Source organism: Lepisma saccharinum, chromosome 5, assembly GCF_977018435.1.
Source record: "Lepisma saccharinum chromosome 5, izLepSacc3.1, whole genome shotgun sequence".
NCBI lineage: Eukaryota > Metazoa > Arthropoda > Insecta > Zygentoma > Lepismatidae > Lepisma > Lepisma saccharinum.
This window is the reverse complement of record NC_139233.1, coordinates 85566483-85594379: the sequence shown is the minus strand read 5'-3', so window position 1 is coordinate 85594379 and position 27897 is coordinate 85566483. Positions and strand designations below refer to the sequence as shown.

Here is a 27897-nt window from a genome sequence, read left to right as displayed (position 1 = left end):
AAATTTGAGGTTGGGAGCATGCTCTTGCCAATTTTTATAACGTTCACCAATGCAGATTTGTTTCACTTTTTCGTGATAGTTTCAATATATATCCCGTTTGGTTGAATTCTTCTTGATATCTAAGAATATTGCAATGTATTGTAAACATATGTTAACTTGTGCGAAACCAGTAATACGTCAGGATGATGAAAGAAAACCTTCGTAAGCACTGCTACATTAAATAAGGTGAAGTGAGCCAGAAGAGTAATAAAATCCCAGCAGCATATTTGCAGTCTGAAGCTCTTCTTGTTTATGCATTCGATTTTTGTTGGATGTTGCAGTCCATGCAATTTCTGTCGCATGTTGTAATGAGATACTTTGTCAGATGGCGATATTCAACAAAAATCGTATGTATCAATGGAACCTATTTGTTTCCACGTTCCTTCAGTTTGCCCAACAAAATGCCTTACTACGACGTCCGACAACTATCGGGCGACACCACCCGCTCTTATCCCCTCCATCTGTTGACAAGTCCCCTTACTACTCCCATATGGACAAGAAAAAATGATAATTCAATTAATTTTCCACGTAATATTTAGAGGCTTAACCTTTACTCCCCCAATGATACTATATGGTATCATCAGAGTAAGGTCGTACTGGCCTGATGATACCATATGGTATAATAGTGCTGATTACGAAATGAATGTGCTTTTTGGACGTTCATACTCTAATGTTTGGGTGGATACTCTGACACAGGTCTGGAGCAAGCCTGGGAAATTCATATTGATGACCAACCTCCCCCTTCTCCGCAACATATCCATGCCACATTTCCAAACAGTTTTTCACATTTTGGCTCATTATTCCATTTGTATGGCACCCAGGAACTTGAAACATGTTTCAATCTCTTTGGAAATGTCCATTCTTTGAAAAGAATACTAAACTTCGCGCCTTCGTCCCAAATAGCAGAAGAGGGGGCAAACTTCTTCCTTGAAATTCGGGGGTCGTGCCCCCCAAACCCCCCTTCCTTAGTTCGGCGTTCTGAATTGTACACGGCTGTGGCCGAGTGGTTAGCACATCGCACTGCGACGCCAAGGGTCCCGGGTTCGAATCCCGGTCGGGCTTGGTTGTTTGTGAATGTCCATTCATCAATTTCAACATTTCATCACTCATCCCCATCTTCGCAAATTAGCCAAGAGGCACAAAACGCAAAGTAAAATAAAACTAAGTCAATCAATCAATCAATCATGAATTGTACACGGTTGCATGCTATGATGTTTTAGCTGAAAAACAGAACTTATCCGAAGTAGATTGCTCCCATAGTGCCAGAGTTATAACAATTTTCTGAGCAATATGCAAATTACCTATTTTTAGTAAAAAACAGTGTTTCACATTTTGGCCTATGGCACCCAAGAACATGAAACATGTTTCATTCTCTTTGGAAACGTCCATTCTTTGAAGAGAATACTAAGGTTTGCACCTTATCCCCAAAATAGCGGGAGAAGAGGGGGGCAAACTTCAGATTTTTATGTTTTTTTATTGAAATTCGGGGGTCGGGCTCCCTCAAACCCCCTTCCTCGGTCAGGCGTTCTGAATTGTACACGGTTGCATGCTCTGATGTTTTATCTGAAAAACAAAACTTATCTGAAGTAGATTGTTCCCATAGTGCCCGAGTTATAACAATTTTCCTCCAAAAATGCAAATTACATATTTTTCATAAATAAAAAAAAGCACATTTTGTCTTATTATTCAACTTGTATGGCACCCAAGAACATGAAACATGTTTCATTCTCTTGAGAAATGTCCATTCTTTGAAAAGAATACTAAAGTTCGCACCTTCTCCCCAAAATAGTGGGAGAAGAGGGGCAAACTTCAGATTTTTTTCTATTGAAATTCGGGGGTCGTGCCCCCAACCCCCTTCCTCGGTATACAGTTGCATGCGCTGATGTTTTAGGTGCAAAACAAAACTTATCCGAAGTAGATTGCTCCCATAGTGCCCGAGTTATAACAATTTTCTGTTCCCGTGCAGAGTTCCATAACGATATCTTTAAATAAAAAATATTAAAAAGTCAATGAAGACGAAATTCCCTGACATTTCCCTGACTTTTTTTAACACCTCACATTCCCTGACTTTTCCCGGTTTTCCAGGTCTGTCGCCACCCTGAATGAGACAAGAAACAGAAAGTAGACTGAGAGTGAGGGACACAACACAATAAAGTAGGGTAACATGGAAAGGTAAAAATGTTTGGCCTTGAATCTCCAATCGAATGTGGAGAACAAGCATAGAAAGGAGAGCTAGAAATATTTTGAGTTTCCATTGAAATCACAGTGTAAGTGAGGAACGAACAATGAATATTACATCAGCAATCAATCAATTTCTACCATTGAAAGTACGTACACACTGGGGCAATAGAGCAATAAAGTTTTTGTGCAGGGACACCGATGGAAAAAAAGATCCAGTGGCGTATTTTCCAAGTTACAGCATTTACCAGCAGTAAGCCAACTTTTTTATATATTTTCATACATTTAGATTTAATGCATGGGAAATCGCTAATAATATATTACAAAAACTACTAAAACAAGCTTCTACACCATTAATTTAAGTAAATTATTTACAGAACTTGTCCTGCACCGTGGTTGTGCAGTCTAAGACATCAGGCTTTGGGCTATGGCAGTAGCAGCTTTTGCCTATTCACACCGAAATAAATCTGCAATGCAATTATTTTTTATCACACTTATTCACTGAACACTATCTCCTTCAAAACATCAAACATTGCCATGCTCCATTGGCGACCATATCTGCCTCATTTTACGAGTGCCTCCAGACAGGTGTGTTGGTTTCGCACAAGTCGCCTTGTGCTCAATGCCTCCGTTTGCAGCACACAAGGAGAGAGAAGGGATTGACGCCTGTAGCTTGCAGTATTATAGGTTTCATGAACACTGCTAGTACTGGGTTCACGATGCAGTGTTGCAATCCCATTCCATTTGAGATCTTGTGGTGGAGTAGAGGCAGCCCACACATAATCATAAATTGAGAGATTATTTTTCTTCTTCGGAAAAGGGAATTTCTATGGTTATCTTTGCCCACCCTGTTCTGAGCATGGAAGGGGCAAGAAATAAGGGTAGGAGGGAGGGAGACACCCAAAAGTGAAATGCGTGCTTTAAACAATGTCTTCCATCGCCTTTGATTATTAGTGCAGCTTGGCCAAAAGAAACTGTCCTTGTGGCACTGTAGTCAAATTATCAACCCATGCAGGGGGAGGGGGGTGTGTGGATCAGTCAGCTGTTTCCATTGTGTGGAAAAATTGTTACACTATCAAAGCTCGTTCCTGTTTCATTGCAAAGTGAGCATAATGAAACGGAAAACTGTACATAGCGAAAGTAGAGACGTAATATTTAACATTGTTGAATATTTGAAGGGAAGTTAGCTACAAAGTGCGCAGTGACTGCAGTAATAATACAGAAAAGGTGGAAGGCAAAGAAAAATTCTGAAGTACGAAGCAAGGCAGCATGGACTGAGTGAGTACTGTCATCTTCCTTAACATTTTTTTTTATTTATTCTCTTGATTTTGCTTGAGTTTGTTGGTTGCTAGATAGATTACAACTTATTTTCTGCATGTGGTTGTTGAACCAGCTACCTTGTTTGCAGGAGTGGCTCAAGATAAAATTTTCACCCGGGCAAGCTATAATTTTGATAGAATTTTTTCTACCTTGATCTTCCTTCCTACTTTCCACCTTCCTCCAATATAAATCATAACCATGTTACATATTTAATGGCGAAAAATAATAGTCTTATTTTAAAAATACTTTAATGATGTTAAAAACCATGTTTATTGTAGGTATGTGCTTGTTTCATACCTACATGATGACATCAAAACAACAATAATTTCTTAGCTTAAATTGCTAGATGATTTTGCAATATATTTATTACGTTATTCAGTAGTAGCATCAATTAATTCTTGCGAACAATAAATCCAACTCTTTTTTTAAAATGAATAGCCACACAGCCGGTGGAGGAACATATTGTTTCGGACCACTCTTTAAACTGTAATCATCTCTATTTTCTAGTGGACTTAAAATTAAACTCACGCTGAGGAATTGGCTCTAATCGAGGAGGATGCCCTGGTTTGGTGCCCTGGGTAGTTGCCCAACCATGCTTGTTTGATGTATGCAAATGTTGTTGTTATTATTCATGTTCACATTTATCAGCGGAGCAAGGGCGAAAGTTTTTACTAAATATTTCGCAAATCAACAATAACATTGAATATTGTAGATCCGCATTTCTAAGTTTATAGTGATTTTGTCAGGTTATCAAATACTAAATTATCTAAACCCAATAATATCGCTTTTCTTGGGATCGACGGAAAATTGACCGAGGTATTTCAAATGTGTATAAATTAATAGTTTTTAATATTTTCCATCAAATAAAACTCTCCCACAGCCTCATTTTCAGTAAAAAGTGGTCATGACTTGGGTTGCCAATACATTTAGCATCATTTAGGATGCAAAAACGGGAGCTAGTATTTGAGAGGGGGTGATAAAACACTACTGGATGCGAGGTGCACACCCGTAAGTCTGACCACCAACCACCACTGGTCTATGGCTATGGAACGTGTGGTGGTTTGAGTCTCCTGGAGAGAAGCATAACAACTTTTCTCCTGAGATTTCAGCCAGTGTATGGGATCAATGGCCACCATCCATAGTGAGAAAATTGGGCAGCTATGAACGAATAGTGGAACAAGATCACAGAAACGTACATGACTGGAGGTTCATTGTGCTGACCACACGCCACCCCGTAACAGTTCGATGATCAACCACCTCTACTGACGCATGTGGGAGTGATGCCAGAAAATCAGTGGGTAGGCCCTGGCCTCGAAGGGCTGTTGTGCCACAGGTTATTTTTATTTAAAGAATTTAGACTGGTTTATGTACATCACTGATCGTTAGTCATCACATCATTCTAACCATGTTCCCCTCCCCTGAATGGATGGAGAAAGGGTGAGGGAGCTAAACAGAAAGTGGGTGAGCAGCAATTTAAAAGCATGCATGCTACATGCTCAGTTCCACCACTGCAAACAGTGCTGGCAAGGGAAAACTGCTTGTTCCTTACTGCTTTCTGTTACGTGCTTGGCAGAAGCAGTGTTGCAACATGAAGGAAAATTTGAACTTGAACACTAACTAAATGTACTGCGTTTTTGAATCACAGTGACTCTCAAGAAACTTCTCAAGAAACTAACATGGAACATTTGCATAACACAGTGGTTATTGTTGTTGTCTTATAATCCCCAGAGACTGTTAGATCCCTGTTCAGATTACTCAAAATAATTTAAAAAATACTTAACCTGCACAATATTTAGCAAAGAAATTAATTCTTTATCCTGTTACAGAATTGAAAGAAGTTGAAAATGCTGTGTGTGTTTAGTTGATGATCAATTTTAGATTTACATAAAATACTCTCTCTTGATTCCCACATACAATAAACACGTCATAATGTGACAAATATGGTGCCATCATTCTACTGCTAATGATAGAAAACATTTCTGACCCACCTTTATGCAGCCACCAGACAATGGGGAAAAATAACTAATAACTTAAATACATACTAGTAAAACGATTTTGTAATCCAGAACTATGAACAATAAACCGCTTCTGGAGGCCTTTGCATTAATAAACTTTACCTGTGAATTACTTACGTGAAATTAGAAATGTCGAACTTCCGCATTGCACAATTTAATGGTTAAATCCTATTAATTTCAAACATCCACTGTCTTCATTTACAAAAGGGTACGGCGTCTGAAGCAGAGATGGTACTGTGTCACTCCTTTGTTTGTTCCCAGGCAGTGGTAGTTGCAATTTCACCTGTTCGGAGGCGCTGGCATGTGTATCGAGTATGTGCAGTACATCAACCCCCATCCAGCCATGCGGGGAACCAGAACTGCACGATGTTGAGCATCACGGCCCAGCCCCCAAACCACCACCTGGCAGTGCCACCTGACAACAGGAAGCAGACGACGCAAACCAGAATACACACACCAGCACCGCTGAATGGGAGAAATTGCAACTACTGCTGCCCGGGAACAAACAAAGCAGTGACGTGGTACCATCTCCGCTTCAGACGCCATACCCTTTTGTGAATGAAGACAGTGGATCTTCAAAATTCATAGGATATAACCATAAAATTGTGCAATGCGGAAGTGTAAAATTTCTAAATTTCACGTAAGTAATTTTAAACCACGTTTACCGCATCCATCATGAATCTACCTGCGAAGGTTCATAGTAGACTAATTAGTATAATTTCTCTCTGCTATGAAAGAAAGGATAAATATCCTGTGATGTAAGAGGAAGGTTACAAGTATTACTTCTGATTCTTGCTGGGATGATTCAGATTTCACTCTATAAATTGTAGATTCAGTACAGTTAAGCTTATCTTGTCATAAATCAGACTTGAAAGATTAAACAATATGTGGGTGCAGAAATGGTGTAACTGAACATCATATTGAGATTGTATTTGTGCCAATGTACAGGTTGCTACAAGCACAACAGAACAAAATAATGATGCCTTTGAAATGTAAGAACTGAAATAATTTTGGATTGGACCTACAATTTAAAGTGGGATACGAACCTGGAATCCCTTGATTACAAAGAGACAATGTTACCACAGCACCATTGGGGAGGCCTGAACATCCTTCACAAATTTGGATATATAGACATAAGAAGAAGTATGAGGAATGATCGGGAAAAAAAATACAAAACCTGTAAATTCCAGTAGGAATTTATTAGACGAATACGAGGGTCACTATTTATATTTTGAGCCTAACAATGAAAAAACAGGAATTTGGCATTGAAAACTGCTTTATTGTTTTTCGAAGTATTCTCCTTTATGGTCAATACACTTTTGCATTTGTTTGAACCATTTGTCAAAGCAGTTTTTCCAATCTTCTTGAGACACCTCCATAATATGGTTTTTGAACGCATCAACGGCGTCTTCCGCCGGCGAAAATCGTTGTCCAAGCAATTTATTCTTGACATTCGGGAACAAGAAGAAGTCATTGGGTGCCAAATCAGGACTGTATGGCGGATGACCCATCAATTCGATTTTTTGACTGTTCATAAAGTCGGTTGTTAGACGAGATGTGTGACAGCTGGCATTGTCTTATTGAAGAATGATCCGACGGCGTTTGTTTGTTTTCCGTATTTGACCGAAGACCTCTGGCAAACAAATTGTTGTGTACCATTCAGAGTTGACCATTCTACGTTCCTCTAAAGGCACAGTTGCCACAAGACCAGTTTTCCCGAAAAAACAGGCGACTATTTGTTTCAATGTGCTTCGAGCGCAAACAACTTTTGTTGGATTGGGTTCATCTTGAAACACCCATACAGTCAACTGCTGTTTACGTTCCGGCTCATATGCATATATCCATGATTCGTCACCTGTTACAATCTTATATATGTCTTTTGAAACACCACGATTGTATTTATTGAGCATTTGTTTGCACCAATTGACGCGAGCGTCTTTTTGAGTTTTTGTCAAATTGTGTGGGATCCAACGAGAACATACCTTTCTCACAGCTAAATGATCATGTAATATTTTATATATGCTGGTGGAACTAATGCCTATGGTTGCCTCAATCTCACAGTATGTCACATGACGATCTTGCAGTATTAGTTTTTGCACAGCATCAATGTTTTCTTGAACAACAACTGATTTTGGACGACCTTCGCGAATCTCGTCGGTGAGCGAATGGCGGCCACGATTAAATTCGTTATACCAGCGTTTCACAGTGGCAAAGGATGGGGCTTCATCGCCAAATGTGGAAGTAAGTTGATCGATGCACTCTTGTCTTGATAATCCACGTGGAAAATCGTAAAAAATCATCGCACAAAAATGTTCACGAGTTAATTCCATTTTATTGTTGTCGCACAATCTCCAAGGCAACATAACCAACACAAATGAAGCTATTGACAAAACATTTGAAGTACGTTATGGTCAATAATGCCAGACGATTCCATGCAAACGTCAACTCGCGCCTAACTTCAATCAGTGTTGCCAAGGCTCAAAATATAAATAGTGACCCTCGTACAAATGGACTCTCGTGAAAGGATACTTCAAACTCTACTTCTCTACATAGTCCCCTCCCCAGTTCAGGCATCTATCCAAGCGCTTCAGGAGATTCACGATGCCTGTCGCATAGAACTCGGGGTCCTGTTGTAGGAGCCAAATCCTTACTTCGCGTTTGACATCACCATCCGAGTGAAAATGGTGTCCTATGAGATGCTTCTGAGATGCTTCTTCAAAGGAGCAAAGATGTTCATAGGCGGAGGAATGATGCTGATTTCACTAGGATGAAGTTGTGCAGCCCAAAGGAAGGGCTTGAATCTGACAACAGGACCCCTGAGTTCTATGAGACAGGCATCATGAATCTCCTGAAGTGCTGGGATAAATGCCTGAACCGGGGAGGGACTATGTTGAGAAGTAGTGTATGAAGTAGCCATTCACGCAAGTCCATTTCTATTAGTCTAATAAATACCTACTGGAATTTACAGGCTTTGTATTCTTTTTTCCCAATCATACCCCGTATATCTCGCACATTTGGTGCATATATCAAGGACAACTTGTTGGTAATGACTCTGCTACATTCGCTAACTATGGAGGTGGATGATACCATTAAGGAAAGGTAGGTTGGTTGGTTGATTTGGTGATTTAAGTCCACTTTATGCACAGTAAGGCTAATCGGGACTGGACCTACAGTTTAAAGTGGGATCCGAACCACTATGAGCCTCCACCAGATATCGAACCCGCATAAAGGAAAGGGCTATTGTATGAGATAAAAACCATATTTTCACATTATGGCATGCTAGATGTAGGACCAAAGAGTGCAATTAAAACTATTCCAGTACAGAAGTAACTTAGTGATCTTCAGTATACTTACCGCTATTACTATTAAAATCATACATTTTTAATGTATTGTCCAATCCACCACTGTATGAATGCACTGCATCCTGCATAAAGAAGAGAGCTCACATTGTAATAAAGGTACGCAAAATTACAAGTATGAAAAAAATATCACACCTTAGATAAACAAAAGGTTTGACTGGACAGCAAAGAGTCGAGAGGAATCAAAGTGATCATGAAGAAAGCAATGATTAAGGCTGATTTTATTGAATATGCAAGTGTTGAAAGATAACGTTATGGTAATTAAAAGTTTTGTTGCACTTTTTTTTAAAAAAAGAGTAATATATAAAAAATTAAATGCAAAAAGATCATATAATGTAAATTGTATGGCAAAAGGCTTCTCTTTCAGTCATTTATTTATTTATTCAAATTTCAGATACGGCACTTTTACACTGAAAATTCTAATAAATCAACAAGAACAAGTCAAGATGGTTTTAGGTAAAAACAAAAAGGGATACATATAAACAAATAAGACATAAACAAGGAAACAAATAAAAGATTTACATATTCGTTCTTAGAGAAGATCGGAAAATACTTTCAGGGGCAAAAATGTCGATGTTTGTAGGAAGCTTATTATAGAACTGTGGCAGCCTGTGGATCAGAGAGCGCTGTACAAGGGAAAGCCTAGTGGTAGAGTTCTGGAACAATTCAGTGTTTCGGGTCGATTGAGAGGGAACTCTGACATTGAATTCTGTAAGCAGAAATTCAGATCTTAGTTTTCCATTGATGATTCCATTATAGAAAAATTTCATATCAGCCATATCGCGTCGGGTATGCAGTAACTGGATGTTTAAAGTAGTCAGGATGTCAGGTCTCTGAAGATTCCGCAGAGAAGGAATTCTATGACAAACAATGGCGATAAAGAAGCCGAGGACGGAATCCATGCTAGAAAGATTTGTATTGGAAGCCATGGCCCAGACTGGAGAGCAGTATTCAAGAATCGGAGAAATGAATGACTTGAAAAATAGGCTAAGAGAAGTTGGAGTATCAATTTCAGTGAATCTGTAGAGGAGGCCTAAGAGGCACATTGCACTTTTAGTTGTAGCTGCGATGTGTTCCTTAAAGTTCAGTTTTTCATCTATGATAACACCTAGATCTTTTGTCGCAACTGTGGTAATATAATTGATTTCAAGAACATAATGAGAATGTATTTTTGTTTTTTTCTTAAAGAGACTGTGAGGGAGGAACATTTCTGCAGGTTAAGTTGTAGATTCCACTGCTTACAACATGTGACAAGTTCGGAAAGAGCATTCTGGAGAATCACAGCATCTTGTGTGGTTGAGATTTCTTTGAAAAGTTTACAGTCGTCAGCAAACATGAGTATATTGACAGGAAGTGAGGAAAGTCTTTGAGGGAGATTGTCCATGTATAGGATGAACAAGAGAGGGCCTAAGACGCTCCCTTGTGGCACCCCAGACAAGACAGGAAGAAAATCAGAAGAGGCGCCTGAAAGGGTGACACGCTGTGTCCGTGAGTGTAGATAATCCTGGATTAAGGAGAGAAATTTGCCATGTATGTTAAATCTAGTTCGTAATTTGTGAATAAGAAAAGCATGGTTTATTTTGTCAAAGGCTTTTGAAATATCCAAGTATATCACATCTAGCTGGGAATTTTTGGAAATAGTCCTAGTGGCATGTGAAAGGAGAACTAAAAGATTAATCAAGCAAGAGCTACCTGGAAGAAACCCGTGTTGGGCAGTACTGATATGCAGAGATGTAAATCTGAATAATCTGTCCTTAATGATTTTTTCACAGATTATACACAGAGGTGACAGGAGTGATATTTGTCTGTATGATATAGCACTATTTTTATCTCCAGATTTGTGAATGGGTACAACGTTGGCTTTCTTGAACATCTGAGGAAACACGCCTTCAGAGAAGCACCTATTTAGCAAGAGAGAGAGAGGATGAGCCAAGAAGTCAGCAGTGTTACGGAGGAAAGAAAATCGTGGGAATTTCATCAGGTCCTAAAGAACTTCTTGAGAAGAAGTTTTGATAGTGGAGAGAGAGTGTGAACAGACAGACTGCACGGCGGGGAGTGGGTTGGTTGAAGCATGCGAGGTGAAGTTTTCGTGAAAGAAACTGTTGAATAAGTGCACTCCACAGTGCACATAAAGGTGAGGCTGATACATTGTTTTTAGGTACCGTAAAAACAGATACATTTTCAGCAGAACCAAGAAAACGACTAATATATGTGTTTCAAACTGAGATAATTCACAGCAAAATAAAATTCAGTAAAGCAAGCATGAAAAATGAATACTTGAGAAACGAAGTAGATGAAATGAATGTGTAGTTTTAGGGTACTAATCAGCAAAGCTGCAAAAAGTACCCTTTATGAGCAAGCCATGTCAGTCTCTCTGGATATGAGGAACTGCGGCAACTACAAACACAACATTTGGTGGACCAATATCATTATTAAACGAAGGACGTGGTGGTAAAATATGGTAAGTGACATTTTAGTCATTATTGAGTTACAAAGTACAAAGAGCCATCTTTCAATTTTCACATGTAATTGCCATGTCATGCAATTTGCACTGGAGTCATTGAATACTTCCGAAACTGGTAAACACAACACAAAAACAATTTATCTACAGTATAGTTTTTAATACCATTCTGCTTGATAAACTCAATAATGACTAAAATGTCACCATTTTTAGCCTACAAATAATAGCTAAATGCATCATAGATTATATTTGTCAGGCCATGAGGAGCAAGGTCATGTGAATGTTCATATCTCAGCAACTGTTAAAGGCAAAGTTAGAGAAATTTAGGACCTAGTAAATACTAGTTGAGTATACTACAATTTATATATTTTTATACGAATCTAATCGGGTTACAAAGGTGAAATTTGGTGAACTGACATATTTACAGAATATGAATTAGTGCCTAATAATAATATTATGCAAACTGTGGCAGTTTGGTTAGCACAGCATGCTACATCATCAGGGATCTTGGGTTCGAAGGGCAGGCTAGGCATGGGTGTTCTTTGTGAGCATTCCTTCATCAATTTCATCATACCATCAGTCATCCTCATCACTGCAATTAGCCAAAAGTGGCAGAAAAGTGATGTTAAATAACAAAAAAATTAAACAAAACATCTTGATCAGTGTCCGCCTGCCTGTGAGAATCTAGAAATACTTAGTCCACAATTGGTACAGCATAAGCTTATAGGCATGACAACTGCTCGAGGTCAACTCAATATAAAGAGAACAGAAAAAGTAGTAAATTTTATTTCTCAGAATAGTCAAATATAGATGTCCAGCCATTGCAAACCTTTCCAAACACAAAATTCTATCCACTCTACAAATTCACGATATTTCTCTTCGCCGTCAAGTTTCAGATTTAACAATTCTTTACAGAATCATTTTTACTAATGAACTATTGCTAGAGGCACATATTTTTGGTAAATAAAAAAGCAAAATTTCGGGTTCAAAAGCGGTAAATAAAATAAAATATTGGTGTTATAGCGGTGAAAAAATGGATGAAAAGTGGTATATAAAAAGACATATTAGTTTTAAAATTTTGAAAATAATCCTAAATTTGATTTAAAAACTACACTTATTCCACAGAATTAACATTTCACTTCTAATAGCACATTATCAGAGTATTAAGTTTATTTCTGTGTAAAGGAGTTCCTTTTTGCTTCTCCAATATTAACAGAAGAATTAATCAATTTTCCGGGAATTGCATAACTCTCAGGATAATTCAGACCTCAGAAGGTGTCGCGTCGGTGAATAAACCCTGAATTTCGTGTTTAAGAGTTAATTTCGCTTTTTGCAGTTCATTTCGCATTATTTCGTGACAAAATATGGTCACAAAATGCACCTCACACCTTTCAAAAACATGAAAAATTAACACTACAATGTGTTTTTTCAAATTTCGTTTTTTTGTCAAAAACGAAATATGCTTGCCCCTAACTATTGCCATTTCTTCACATACGGATCCCACATACAAACATCAAATGTAACAACTTGTTTTACACAAAACTTTCAAGGCTATCCCTAGAACAAGATCACTTCTGTATGCTGCTACAAACCAGGTACAATTCATTAAATGATTCTCCAGGCTTCCATCTATCCAAGCAGGCTTTCAGAACGGTGTTCATCAAGCAGTTGAAGAGCAATTAATATTTGTTGTACCCTGGTTGTAATTGCTTTATTCTTGTTATATACAAGGTGGGCACAAAGTTGCTTTCCCCAAAACATTTAATTTCTTCATTTATTGGGGAGAGCAACTTTGTGCCCACCCTGTATATGTACGTTTGTGTGCCTGTGCTTCTCATTTGTTAATTTCTTTTTCTCTGTTGATATCCTGATATAAAATGGATTTTATCTGTATTCAGGATTTTTCAAATAAATAAATAAATAAATTCCTCCCACTCAATATCTTGCAAATTAATAAAGCAACAAACCCTTGCTGCCATATTTGTAACAATGAGTATGGGCAACCATTTTTGAGCTATAATACTTGGCCATGATCCTGAAGAATCACACATACATGGACATGTTCACTTAATGTGAGTATTCTTGCCTGCTTACTGTACACATAAACAGGTTTGGTTCTTATTGTAATGGAGTGTGAGAATGAGTTTAAAATAATTGAAATGACACATTGTATGAGTCATCAGGATGGCCAGCCACTGAGTTTCAACCTCCCACCTTCACAAAAGCAAGGAAAGTTACATGAAGAATAGTTAACAAAAGGAGAAGTTATTTGTGTAGAATATACTATGTATATTAAATATTTCCCTTCCGTATCTACAATTATGACTCACAAAGTGAAGAAATGTTACACTGCTGAATGCTGATACAAATATTATACTATTAACATTATGCTGTGTATTATAAATGGCTACATATGTGATTTACTTTCATTTTGTATTTTTTATGCAGCATTTAGCTCATCGACACAGCATTATACACTACATAGCAAAATATATTGAAAAACAAAAAAGCATGCAGTTAGACACCAGCCTTCCCCAGTTACAATCTCCAAAATAAACTTTTACCTGAAAACAGCAATCCAGAACAGGCATTGAATGGCTGTATTTTAGCCTCATGTTGTTTGTTACGATGTCAAACAGCCGAACTGTGTTGTCCCATGATGAGACTAAAAGAAATTGGGACGAGTTCGGGCCAAACTTCACGGACGAAATGCCATCCTCTGGTGGAGATTTCAGTTTAAATTCTGTCCTGGTCTCACTCATTCTTCTTATTTAAAACTGTGAATAAAAATGTATAACAAAAAGTATGAAAATTCCATCTAAGATAGAATATTTTGTTATTATTAAATAACATCATCTACACATAATATTCCAATCAAAACAGTGTAACAGAGTACAGTAGCAGTCTAGAAGATATAATTGGTGAAGAAGGTGCGGTCCTTTTTCTGGATTGTGAACAGTGCAGTGATTAACTTAATAAATGTAGAAGTTACTGTATTTACGCGTGTACAATGTGCACCCTGGTTTATGATAGGAAAAAGTGACAAACAATTATATCTCGTTTACATTGTGCAGTACAATCCAGGTTCAAGAAATGGCTTTCTTAGTTGTAGGTTGTATAGATATTGCTATGGCGATCAACAGTGAATGACATCATTCCTATTCAATGATTCACCTGTTGCTATGTGGACCAAGAGGAAAACTTTACATTACAAAGTGAAAAATTGTGGTACATGACCTTTAAACTTTTATAAGTAATTTTGCTATTTTTTTCTTTACTTTCTCTAAAAAAAATCAAAATATATAATTTTTCTATGACTAACGAAACATTTATAGGAGGTACATTCAGGACCCTCAAACTAGCAGTTAGCAACACGAGATTTCTTCCATTAAGACATTCACACACTCCATATATGTCATATTATTTGGCCAGTAATATATTTCAATTGTTTTAATTTTCCTTATATTCTTTTTCATACAAAGTTCCATAAAAATCAGAACATTCCTTCCTTTTCTAAAGAGCTTATTTCAACCACATTGTAAATAAGTGTCGCCATCTAAAATGTAATGCTGTTGCCACATTCAGAAACTGCAGAAATCAAGCTTTACAACAATATATAACATGATAGGGTTCCGTAAACATTAAAAAATTATTCCGTGCATAATACTACGCACCACACTTTTTGGTAGTTTTTGAGCACCAGAAATATTATTTTCAGCATCAGAAAGTTTGAAGACTTTTACTTATTTAGCATTGCACTTTCATCTACGTTAATCCAAATGAAGATAAATGATAACTAACTGGACGAAAATTTCATATATTTATGTAGGTGTGCAATTGATTGCACCAAGCCCTAGTCTGTAATGTCAATACAAGGACTGAATAAAAAGTAGTGGCAACACTGCTGTCATGTTTGAGTCGTGAGTCTGTGAGCAACGGGGTTGCCGTAGCTGATAATGGATGGTTAGTCCAGCAAGTGTGGCGAATGGATATGGCTGTGTGCAGTGGCAGCTCGTGGTCTGACTTTATGGGTGTGCACTTCAGCATCGTGTCCAGAAGAAGTGTTTTACGTATAACCCTCTAAAATAATCGTTCTTTTTTTTTCATCCATAACGATGCTAAATGTATAGGTAACCCAAGTTATGAACACCTTTTACTAAAAATGAAGCTATGGGAGAGTTTTATTTTATAAAAAATATTAATTTTAACAAATTTGCAATACCGTGGCAAATTTTCCGGCGATACTATTGGATATAGATAATTCAACATTCAATAACCTGACAAAATCACTATAAACATAAAAATGTCGATCTACAATATTCAATATTATTGTCCATTTGTAAAATATTTAGTAAAAACTTTCTCCCTCGCTCCACTGGAGGGTGGCCACTCTAGGACTACAATAAAATTGAAGTATAATTCCCAGTTTTCAAGGTGAACTTTCCAAAAATTCAAAGGTACATTTCAACCTCACGTTTTACCGGTTCGTACTACCCACACATATACAGAAATATGTTAACAATATAAAGGGTCTGTGTGATTCCAATGTATCCAAAAATTCTAATTCAATTAAAAGGTATAGGAGGAATCAATATATATTTGAAATATTTAGTTCAAGGTGTGGAGTTTACCTTTGCCATTTCACATACTGAGACTAGAAATGCATCTACACACACAAGTCTCAAATGTTACGGAATATACTAATATACGAAAAATGTTTCATTGTATAAGAATTTCGAACTCAAATTTCCCTAGTTAACTTAAACATATCTTATCTTGTAATAATCTTCTGTCTGCCAGATAGATTGTTTGTTCTGCAACTAACAAAGTAGACAGATTGAAAGAATTCTGTTTTATTTTCCATAAAGCTGTAATGAGCCCGATTTGGCTATTACTTCGTTGTTTTATATTATTATTATTTAACGAATGTTAGTATATAATGGCTAGTATATATATCTCATGTTTATTATAGTTTCACTCAGTTAATAATTCATATATATATGTTCATAAATATTATAATAATGTCTTCAACCAAATTTCCCAATATGGCCACCTTTACAATTGTTAACTTTATACACTGATATATCTAGGAGTATAAATAGTGGCAAGTTTAAGCAGTGTTTCGGTAAGATTTTCGGAAGCAAGATGTCCTTCGTGTAGCGAGAAATTGGGCTTACGCATCTCTCGTTGTAACCGGTCGAAACTGTATTATTTTTATTTTGTATTACGCGATATACGCACATGAGGAATTCTAATAAATTCTAATTAGAATATATTGTGTTTTTTTCATTTTAAAAGTATTAATACTTGTGGAATAATAGAATCGCGGGAGAACCACCATGTGGACCTCAACGGACTTCACAAATGGAGAAAAGGGGAAAGAAACAGAATTTCTGCCCGAACCCTGGGGGATGTTATCATCATGTTCTGCTGAGTTAGTAAGGTAAGTTGTACACTTCTGTTCACAGAAAGTGGCACACTCGTTTGAGTTAAAGATCAGCTTCGGAGCCGATCGAGTGTGGCAGTACAGCCAAAGTGAAGGTTCGGGAAAACAACACTCTGCAGTATTGCTTACCACTAAAGTTGTTCACTGGATGCAGGGAATTTTCTGACTTGCCGAGTGAAAACAAACCGTCACAGGAAAGCCTTGCATTTCAATTATTAATGCAATCCAGTGTCCAATTTTACAAGAGAATGGCGGAAAAAAATGTTCGAGATACTCAGTATCCCACTAGAAATGACTGGCTCAAAAAATACACTTGCGAATTAAATTATTTTTATTTAATTATCCCATAATCGTCCCAACTTCAAATTCGGTAACCTTGTGCTGACAATATATTTCAGTTCCAAGGAAATCGCAGATATGCATCCTCAAAAGTTCAAGGTCCAAAGGTCAAAGTGGATGACTCTCAAAAGATTTTATTCTAAATATAGTGATGTGCTACACCGTTGGAAAGCTTATTTCATGTCCTTTCAAACAAGACTACAACCAGCTCTCTACGTCAATTAGGGTAAGAGCAATTATCCATGAAAATCTCTGACGCAGACTAAAAATCTATTATTATTTTGTATTTTCGAGCCCCCAAAACTCCATAACTACGCCACACAGGAAGCTACAATTTCTCAGGATTTCATATCTTCACGAAGACTACCAAATGGTCGAGTTTCAGAAAGTTCTGAGATGGTCGGGTTGTGAACTTTGTTGATTTGGCATGGAATGACCCTTATATGTCTTATTACTGCAGTCGCTGTGGGCTTTGTACGAGTAGCTAACTTCCCTCCAAATATTCAACCACGTTAAATATTATGTCTCTGCTTTCGCTGTGTACAGTTTTGCCTTTCATCATGCTCACTCTGCAACGAAACAGGAACAAGCTTTTGATAATGTAACAATCTTGCCACACAATGGAAAGAGCTGATTGATCCACCCCCCACCCCCCTCCTTCCCTGCCTGACTGGGTGGACTGCGACAGTTTAAGTTTGCAGCAGGTTTTATGTATTAATACACGCGAGAACAGGGCTCAGCATCTCCCGTGCCAGTCTTGCCTCAACCGCCGAGTTCACGTCATAGACAGTGAGCAAATCGGCAATATTGCAGCGGAACTACATTCTGCATGCATGTTTGGGTGTATAACAGTTGGGCTGAAAAGTTCGTAGGCTGACTCATAGATGGTGTTACTAGAATTAAATCCATGTGATTTTTACTTAGTACTAACCTTCAAAAGATACGTGTATACATTTCACAGCTGCCGGATAATTAGTTCGTGAGATATAGCAATGTGAGTGAAGCAGCTTTTGTTATTGTGAAAAAATGGAAAAAAAAGAATTTCGTGTGTTAATAAAGCATTGCTTTTTGGCGAAAAAAAATACTGTTGAAGCCAAGGCTTGGCTTGATAAACATTATTCGGACTCTGCACCAGGAAAATGAACCGTTGAGAAGTGGTTTGCTAAATTTAAACGAGGCGAAATGAGCATCAAAGACGCACGCAGTGGACGCCCCAAAGAGGCTGTTACCGACGAAAACATCAAAAAAGTCCACAAAATAATTTTAAATGATCGTAAAGTGAAGTTGATCGAGATAGCTGAGATTATTACATAGCGTTTAAAGGATGAAATCACGAAAAAACGGCCCCATTTGAAGAAGAAAAAAGTGCTGTTTCATCAAGACAATGCATCGTGAAAACGATGGCAAAATTATATGAATTAGACTACGAATTGCTTCCCCATCCACCATATTCTCTAGATCTGGCCCCCAGTGACTTTTTCCTGTTTGCAGACCTTAAAAGAATGCTCGCTGGAAAGAAATTTAGCACTGATGAAGAGGTAATCGCCGAAACTGAGGCCTATTTTGAGGCTAAAGAGAAATCGTACTATAAAAATGGCATCGAAAAATTGTATGACCGCTATAATTGTTGTATCGCCCTTAAAGGCAACTATATTGAATAATAAAATCGAATTTTGTCAAAAAAATATTTTTTACTATGTTAGCCTACGAACTTTTCAGCCCAACTGTTATATACAGATACTTCACAGTCATGGTTATTGGACAATCATTTTTTTTTTCTTTTTACATTTCATATGTGTAATTTGGTAACAGTTTTATACATCGGAGACACATTTCTTCAATTTTACACAAGAAACTACTTACGGAAATGAGTTTCTCCAAGGTTTACAACGTTCGTCGAGGTATTTTCTTTCATCGTGGAATATATTTGACCGGGAAAAGATGTATTTTTCGAGAGAAATATCTCACCGATGCAAAATTGCCATTGCTTTCATTTGCTTGCCTTACGACAACCGGATGCTGCGTACGTTTCATGACGTAAGCACCTGTCAGTGTTTCAACCCCCCTTTTTTTTAATATGCTTGCCTAACGTAACCAAACCTAACCTAACCTTATCGGAAATGGTTCGTGGGGTTATCCGTGAATGGTTTGAGGCTATCCGTGTATGGTTAGTGAGGCTATCTGTCAGCTACCCATGCAAAATGCATAATTTCCACCGGTGACGAACATGAGAGTAGGTATTTTTCGGTGCAGAAGGTTGAAACAGTGCATACCCACAACGTGAGTCAAGATGTACCTGTCACATTGTGTGTTCCGGAAGCGAAGAAAGGAATAAAAAAAAGCACTCAGAAAGTGAAAAATTTTGTTTTTCATGTAAAAAGCATAATGGCACTTTGAACTATGTTCCGCAATACACAATTGGTAAGTACGAACCATGCGAAACACAAAATATCCAATTTTAATGTGTCTCCGATCTATGAAACTGTTACCTGTAATTCTTTGTGAGCATCCCTTTGTTTACTGTCATTTTGGATAAAGAGTGCCACTGTCATCTACATCATGTGATGTGAGCTGCAAATGGTTTTGCATGAACTAATATCCCAACATGCTTTTGTATTTAAATTAGGTGGGTCAGGCTTAGAGATCTTAGCATAAAAATATAACACCGTAATTTCTCCTGTAAGTGATACTTTGTGAAACCTTAAACTGCAGTCTTCAATAAGTATTATTTAATGATTTGGAAAGTGATTTATGTGAGCATCAATCTTGGTTAGACACTGAGTAGCAGTGAATTTGGAGTCTTCAAAGGAGTTTCCTGCCTCAGACCAGATAGTATGTCATCAATCATCAGGTGTGTTATTTTCATGCTAAGAGCCCTAATCCTGACCTGCCTAACCTACTTAATAGCATTAGCATTTTGAGCATACTTACTGTATTGTGACATAGTAATAGTAGCAGTCCCTATCCAAGACGGCAGTAAATGAATTTCTGCTTGAAAACAAATATGCTAATATGAGCATACGAAAGAGAAATATCACTCTCCGGAAAACATGCAGTATGTAATCACTAAGAATGCTGGAGTAGGCCTAAATAGAAATCGAGCCATATAAAAATGGCTCTATTAGAGTTGCAGAAAAGCCGGCTTTTTTGAATGAACGTTTTTTTTCGATAAAAAGACAGCTTTTTTGGAAAAAAAACGGATGTTTTGGCATTTTACCAATTACAGCTAACCTATTTTACTTGAAGTTACTGTTACGAGTTTACAGGTTTCTAGTGACATATTTTACAACTAGCTAAAAGAAATTGACATGATGTAGCAGCCAAGAGACAGATATTGGCTAATCCCAGGAGACACATATTGCATAATGGTTCAGGTAGCTTACCAAGGGGGAGGGGGCTTGCAGGACCACCACCTCTATTTTTTTTTGATTTTTGAACTTTTTGAAAATAAAATTACATTGTTTCCTAGGGTGTTCCCAATATTTCTTTATTACTTTTGTTCATAAAAACAAATGAAATGTAATTAGGAGGCAAAATGCACTTGGTGCGCATATCAGGTGCCATCTTTAAATGTGTCTCAATCGAGACACTCATGCCAGTGACAGTGTACAATTAGTTGGTAATGATGGTAATTATTGTAATTAATATATTTAATAAACAACCGCACTTCTGCAAACTAAAAAGCATTAATAAAAAATATTATGGATTTTGTGTGTTTTAGTGAATGATAAAATATATGTGAGACACTCCTGCAATTAATGATAGTAATTTTTGTATTATAGTTAATAAATAACTGCACATCTATAATCAAGAAAGGAAGCAGTGATTCAATAATAAAATGTTTTCTTGAATTTTAGTGATAAAAAAAAGTGTGGATCTATGAGCCCCACCTGGTATGCAAGTTTCTCATATGACACAGGTAAGCTAGGATTAGAACTAAACATGTAGTCCTAATGAGCACATCCAACCATGAAATGGACTTAAAACAAGCTTTTACATGTTTGGGCCTCAATATAAATGTTTGTCATAAAATATGAAACAAATGTTAATATCAAAATATTCGATATTTCAGTACAATTAAAAATCTTTACTGTTCACAACACTATGCAGAAGCATACGTATTACGTGAATTTGTGTATATATCATTTCTAACAGAGCTTTGAGATGGAAGCGACACGTGGCTCTTGTAAACAAACCCTTAGAAGTACATGCAACCTTTCGAACCGAAGCGGTGGAGGCACAAGTGGTTCGGATCCCACTTTAAACTGTAGGTCCAGTCCCGATTTGTCTTACTGTGCATAAAGTGGACTTAAAACACCAAATCAATCGAACCAAAGCAACATAAGCTGCAAATGTCGCTTGTCACTTGGCCTCTACTGTTTTCTCAGGGAATTTTCAGACCAAAGCAACAAGTGACATGTGTCATTTGGAATCAGAACCTCAGTAATCAAATCAACCTTTTGAACTCAAACACGACAATAAGCTAAACATGTCACTTGCATGTTGCTCAGACTATACTGTTTTCTCAGTGGCGTGCATCATGCCGCTTCGGTCTGTTACTTGCACGCACGGTGAATGTTTTGCTCTATACTTAGGGAGACTGTGTCGCTTGTTATCTGTGACTTCAGTCTGAAAGCTCCTTCATTGGCACGCATCATGTAACTTCGGTCTTGTTTGTGCATGCATGGTGGATGTTTGCTTAGACTGAAGGGCCCCTTGTCTCTTTAATGTGACACCCTCCACTGTCTTGCTTCGTTCTGAATGTTCTCTATACTTAACAAGATTGTTAGCTACTTTATCAGAGATTAAGATCTAATTTAGCCTGTAAATCACAAGAGAACAAATTGCAAGTACTGTTGATGGAAAAGGCCGGCTTTTTGATAGAAGGTTCCTTTTATAATCATGAATGACCCCCTGAAGTGGAATAAAGTAATGCTGTTGCCTTGTAATAAGAGAGGTCTGCGGAGGCAGAGTGCTTCGGATCTCATTTCAAACTTTGGGTCCAGTCCACATATCTTTAATAGATTATTTTTCGCCATTTGTGCCATCTTATTTGCTTCTACCTCAGTGGTAAAAATTTACTATCCTTCGGACACCTATAAATTCTTCGTTTCGTCAATTTTTGACATTCATACTTACCTATCTGCTTCGCTGAACATTCCTTAAGGTGTATTGATGTTTTTTTGATCAAAGTAATTGCAATTTTTCACATAACGAGTACTTTTTTCCGTAGTATTTTCGCTTGCCTCAGACACAATATGGCGCGTACACCATCGTACATAATAGCATGTCGTGCTTGTGTTTTGTCGATTTTCAATCGTTATGCAGTGTTTCAACCTTCGGAACCCAAGAAATACCTGTGAATAAAGCTCATCTGATCTATTTTTTTTTTCGCATTGTTTTACGAAGAAAATTGTAATGTTTCATTCTATCCGTGAATGGTTTTTGGGGCTATCCATCTCAGAATCGGTGTGAAATTTAAAGTAAAAAATTATTTTAGTTTGAAATTTTTGAGTCCAAATTTCCCACCGATTCTATGCTCCGCCCCTGGGGTAATTGACCTACAGCCCTCAACTGCTGCCGCGGCCTCGCCTCCGCTCCGGCTACCCGGCTTTCTCTATAGAGTCCCTGTTAAAGGCATGTTAGATATTGGCCGGAGTCACCTGCCCCCAAAATGAGCCCGAAACTTGTAAATTTGAAGAAATCAGTTTCCAGGATACAGAGAATTTACCTGAACTTCACCATGCATCCACGACACGTCATGCTTCTAACTAACTTTCGTTGCAAACGCAGACGGTTCGAAACACTGGATACCCAATGAACATGAATAAAACAAAATCACGACGCGTGATGATGTACGAAGGTGTATGCCAGGGCATGAAATTTCTAGTTTGAAATCAGTCGCCGGACTAAAATCTTTGGTCGCCACTATTTTATATTGATAAATAATAAAAATATGAGCAATTATTAAAAAGTTAGGAATTAATGTTTGTGTAGCGCTGTTGTTCTGCACTGAAGTACCACTTATCAATCGCAGCTGCTGGGTCAAACTCTGACAGGGAAAGGGGGAGGGGGGTCCGTTTACGGAAACTCTGAGCAAATCATCCAGTGTCTCAGTCTTCAGAGAGTTCCTGTAAGTAGTCTTGAGTCAGTTGTGACAGCTGAAACCTCTCTCACATGAAGCTGTGCTCACTGGTAGAACAGCACAAATGTCAAAATCTGGAGCAAATTGGGGAATCTTGCTGAACACTCCAGACTGTGGATCTTCTCCAGCGTCTGATTGAAAGCTGGAGAAGGAAACAAAAGTTTGTATTCTGTCCACTCTGCTGACAGAACATCCATTTTCTCATTATAAAGGCTCGGGTTCAAGTATATGTAGAGCTTCTTTATTTCTTCTATCAAAAACTGAAGAATATTTTCTTTGGGAGGCCAACCCAAGGTGTCGAAAACATGCAGAGATGCAATCGCATCTGTTGATATAGATTGCAATCTTTCTGTGATGTACACCTTCGCATTGTTAATTAAGTTTCCTCTAACAGTCTGAAACTCTTGCTCTCCGTTTTGAATGTTTGTGAGCTGCACATCCCTGATCTTCCCTGAAAGGATACATGGTCCAAGAAATTTTGTTCGCTTGGTCCAACATTAGATTCCTGTCAGCCAAAACTGAAATACAGTGTTCAATTCTTATTTTCAGAGATGAAATCAAAAATTCTTATTTTATAGTGCCAGGCTTAAATGGTTCAATTTCCTGTAGAAATCCAAAAGGAAGTACATGAGCTTAACAAATTTAAATTGCTTCAAACTTTTTAGCAAATCCTTAGCTTTAGCGCCATCATTGTCTTTTCCATGGGCCACCTGTTCAAGATGGGTCAAAACAGCTTTCCATGATTGCAAGAGAGATCTTACTGCACGTTCTTTGCTGGCTAACCACCTAATAGTGTGGATACTCGTGTCACTGAGTTTTAGAATTTCTTCTATAACTTCTGCCGTTTCTCTCAAGAGGTGAAGTCTTGAGGCGTGTTTGACACACATTTGAAACAACGAAATTTTAGTCGCCAGCCCAAAACTTTTGGTCGCCAATGGCGACCTGGCGACTGGAAATTTCGTGCCCTGCTAAGTGATAAGTGACATGGGCCAAAGGCTATTCTCCGTCGGAGAATTAATTTTCAACAAACAACATGAATTTCCCCTATCGTACATTCCCACATCACACAAAACAGCTAGACTCTACTTTACGTCCTTATTGCCTTTTGGTGGTAACTGATGGGAGTTAACACTGCAGGTTCGTCTTTGTGTCCGCATTGTGAATGTGTGTGCTTTGCTAGTTTGCGTTCTGCGTGGTGATTGCTTCTTTGTGTTTGCGGTGCGTTGAGCGTGTGTATGGTGCATGAAGAAGAACTGGTTCCAAAAAGTTGTAGATAGTAGTGTAAAATACGTTTATCCCCAGTAATAATTTAGTGCATCGTTCAAAACCGTGCTTGCAGTCAGCAGGCATCTCTTCGGGTAAGTACCTTTTTCGGTACTTACCCGAAGTAAGCGTTCTGAGAGTGTTTTGTCGATTTATGCAGTGTTGCAACCTCGTTCACCAGAAAATATCTACTTTCATGCCCGGATTTGAAATTATGCTAATACGTCGCAAACCATTGACGTTAGCCTCACAAACCATTGACGTTAGCCCCACAAAACCATTGACATTAGCCCCAAAAACCATCCATGGATAGCCCCACAAATCATTCACACTTTCTTTAGCGTGGATTTTGGGGCTAACATCAATGGTTTGTGGGGTTACCCATGGATGGTTTTTGAAGCTAACGTTCATGGTTTTTGGAGGTAAAAACATGAAAAAAAAAAAAAAAAATCGAAATAGTACGTAATTTTCCATCATGAAGGTTTGAAACACTGCTTGCGCACTGAAAATCGACAAAACACAAGCTGGCACGTCATGACGCGAGATGATCCATTATGAGTGCATGCCATATTGTCTATTACAGAAGCGGAACAAGTAAGACAAATAATCAATTGTAATATGAAAAGTTGACAGTATTTTATGGAAAAAGGCATAACTTCACCTTAAAGAATGTTCCGCAAGGCAAAATAGGTAAGTACCAGTGGTAAAATTAAGGAAATAAATGAGTGAAAGGTGTCCGGGCATTATCGCATATTTACCGAAGAAATAGACATTATCTTAGAAATGCATTATTTCACCTTAAGAAATGTTCCACATTCGAAAATAACACGTTAGCAATGTAAAGAAGTCCGAAATATATGATTCGTAGGTGTTTGGTAAAATTTTCGTATCCCCAAAACGTATTTCTTCAATTTTACAGGAGAAAGTACTTACCGAAATGGGTTTATTTATACTTTAGGAAGGTCTTGGAAGTTTGTTTTCACCTCGTTGAATTTTTTTTGCCGGTAAATCAAGTAATTTTCGACATTAATGTCACTCCAATGCACGAACGCTGTTCCCTTGATGTTTGTCTACTACGTGAACCAAATATTTGCGAGCGTTTCATGACATAACAACCAGTAAGTGTTTCCAAATATGCGATTTTGTAACTGTGTAACAGTTCTAGAACGTAAACGTGAGTTACTGTTCATCATTTCTGATTACGAACTTGCGACAACATGATGTGCACAGGATCAGTGGCGTGCTCAATGTGAGGTTGATGGGGGATATAACCCCCCCTTCCTTTCGCCCAGTATCTCTACGGCTATTTATGAATGGTTCGTGGGGGCTATCCGCAAATGGTTCGTGGGGCTATTTATGAATGGTTCGTGGGGCTATCCGTGAATGGTTCGTGGGGCTATATATGAATGGTTCATGGGGCTATATATGAATGGTTCATGGGGCTATCTGTGAATGGTTCATGGTGCTATTTATGAATGGTTCGTGGGGCTATTTATGAATGGTTCGTGGGGCTATCCGTGAATGGTTTGTGGGGCTATTTATGAATGGTTCGTGGGGTTTTCGAACCTGAAAAAAGAATTCTAATTTTGAAAAACAAATTTAACTATGTTTGACTAACCTAACAGAACCTAACCTAACCTTGCCGTGCATGGTTCGTGGGGCTATTTATGAATGGTTCGTGGGTCTATCCATGCATGGTTTGTGGGGTTTTCGAACCTGGAAAAAAATACAAAATCAGTAACACGAAAGTAGGTATTTTTCTATGAAGAAGGTTGCAACACTGCATAACCACTGATCATGGACTACGCTAGTCAAGATTTCTCCGCCATATCGCGTGTAAAGCAAGCGAAAGCGAACAAAATAAAAATACTCGATATTTCGAAAATTGAGATTATTTGCGTGCAAAAAAAGAAAGGCGAACTTGAAAAACCCTGAGGAATGCAGAATACGTAATTATCAATGTGAAAAGTACGAAAATAAGGGAATTAGAGACGTTTGGTGGTTACTGAAATTTTAATTATTTCATTCCTAAATATGTGCTTCATCATCGAAAAATTTCCTCAGTACTTTCAATTACGCATACCTGGACAAAATCGGTTTTTATCGATTTTCTCCTCCAGGTAATTTTTCCTCGCTTTAGGATTTACGTTGTTGAATTCCTTATACAATAAGCTTTCCAACAATATATGACACGTATTCCTTTCGAAAAAGACGTAAAGTAGAGTCTTACCAAATCCTTGTTCAAGTAAATAATATTGGATGTTATTTCACTTGTCACTTTATTTTATAATAGAAAAAATAAAATATATGTATTTATATATGTGCAGGCTACTCACAACAAAATTATTGCACTAGTAATGCACAGCGAGAATTATACCATGTTCAACTCAAAACCATCATTACTTGAGTAATTGTTTGCAATAAGAGCTGCTATAGGCCCAAAAAAAGTAATTAGCACTACTTACATCGTATAAGACCTGTAAGGATTTTTTGGTAATTTTTTTCAAATACACAAAAAAAATATTATGTTCAAAATCGCCTTCTCGAGAATCTTCACACAGATTAACAACACACAAACGCTTTTGTCGATTCACAGGCGACTTCCATTTTAATCGATCTGGTTAAATAGGCTGAGAGAATCGAACCCGAAGAGTCATTCATGGTAGTGTCTGCTGCCACGTTCTTTTTCTGCTGGAACCTCAAAATAGATGCGCGTTGCAGCAGACTCTGTCTTTGTCTTATCGTGATTTCATCATGCTATGTATGCAATTACGTCTGTAACACATACTGTGAACTTGTAGCGATTACTTTTACAGAAAATATTTTAAGATTATATCCCTTAGCATTCTTCTAATAATAAACCTAAATGTTCTCGCAGTTAGGTTAGGTTCTGTTAGCATTAAAATAATATCGCTAAATGCTTTCTAAAGAAAAAGGTTCTAAATTACCTGTACATTCATTCCCACTAATCATAACCTTGCATTTCTCTCGTCTCAATCTGTTCTTAAGATTTGTAACATCCTCCTAGCAGACGAATTACGTGGCAGGAGCAAATTTGAAGCTTATTCTTACTGCTGACACGTGCGTGGGAGCAGACTCGGCCGTCATTCATTCATTCATTCATACTTTATGATATATTTATTTATTGTGTTAAGCAGGTCCGTAGCCAGAATTGATCTCCAGGGGGGGCTCACGGGTTATCAGGGGGGCTTTGTAAATTAAGTCAATTTTTCAAAAGTTTAACAATGTTAAATGAAGGTAAGTTAGGTGTGTGGGGAGGAATCATTAAGGGCCGGTTGCACCATCTCCGCTTAACGTCTTATCCCCCACTT

The 27897-nt window shown here is 37.8% G+C and overlaps 1 protein-coding gene across 1 annotated transcript in view; it reads right to left on the bottom strand.

Moving 5' to 3' along the window:
- Bub3 (mitotic checkpoint protein Bub3) overlaps positions 1–27114 on the bottom strand; it is an 86245-nt gene extending 59131 nt beyond the window's left edge. The window contains exons 1-3 of the mRNA XM_083122741.1: positions 27031–27114; positions 13937–14149; positions 8907–8976 (exon numbers count right to left, since the gene is read on the bottom strand). Of these exons, the coding sequence (XP_082978867.1) occupies positions 8907–8976; positions 13937–14134 (268 nt within the window). The 5' untranslated portion in view covers positions 14135–14149; positions 27031–27114. The remainder of the gene's footprint in view (positions 1–8906; positions 8977–13936; positions 14150–27030) is intronic.
- Positions 27115–27897: the final 783 nt, after the last annotated feature.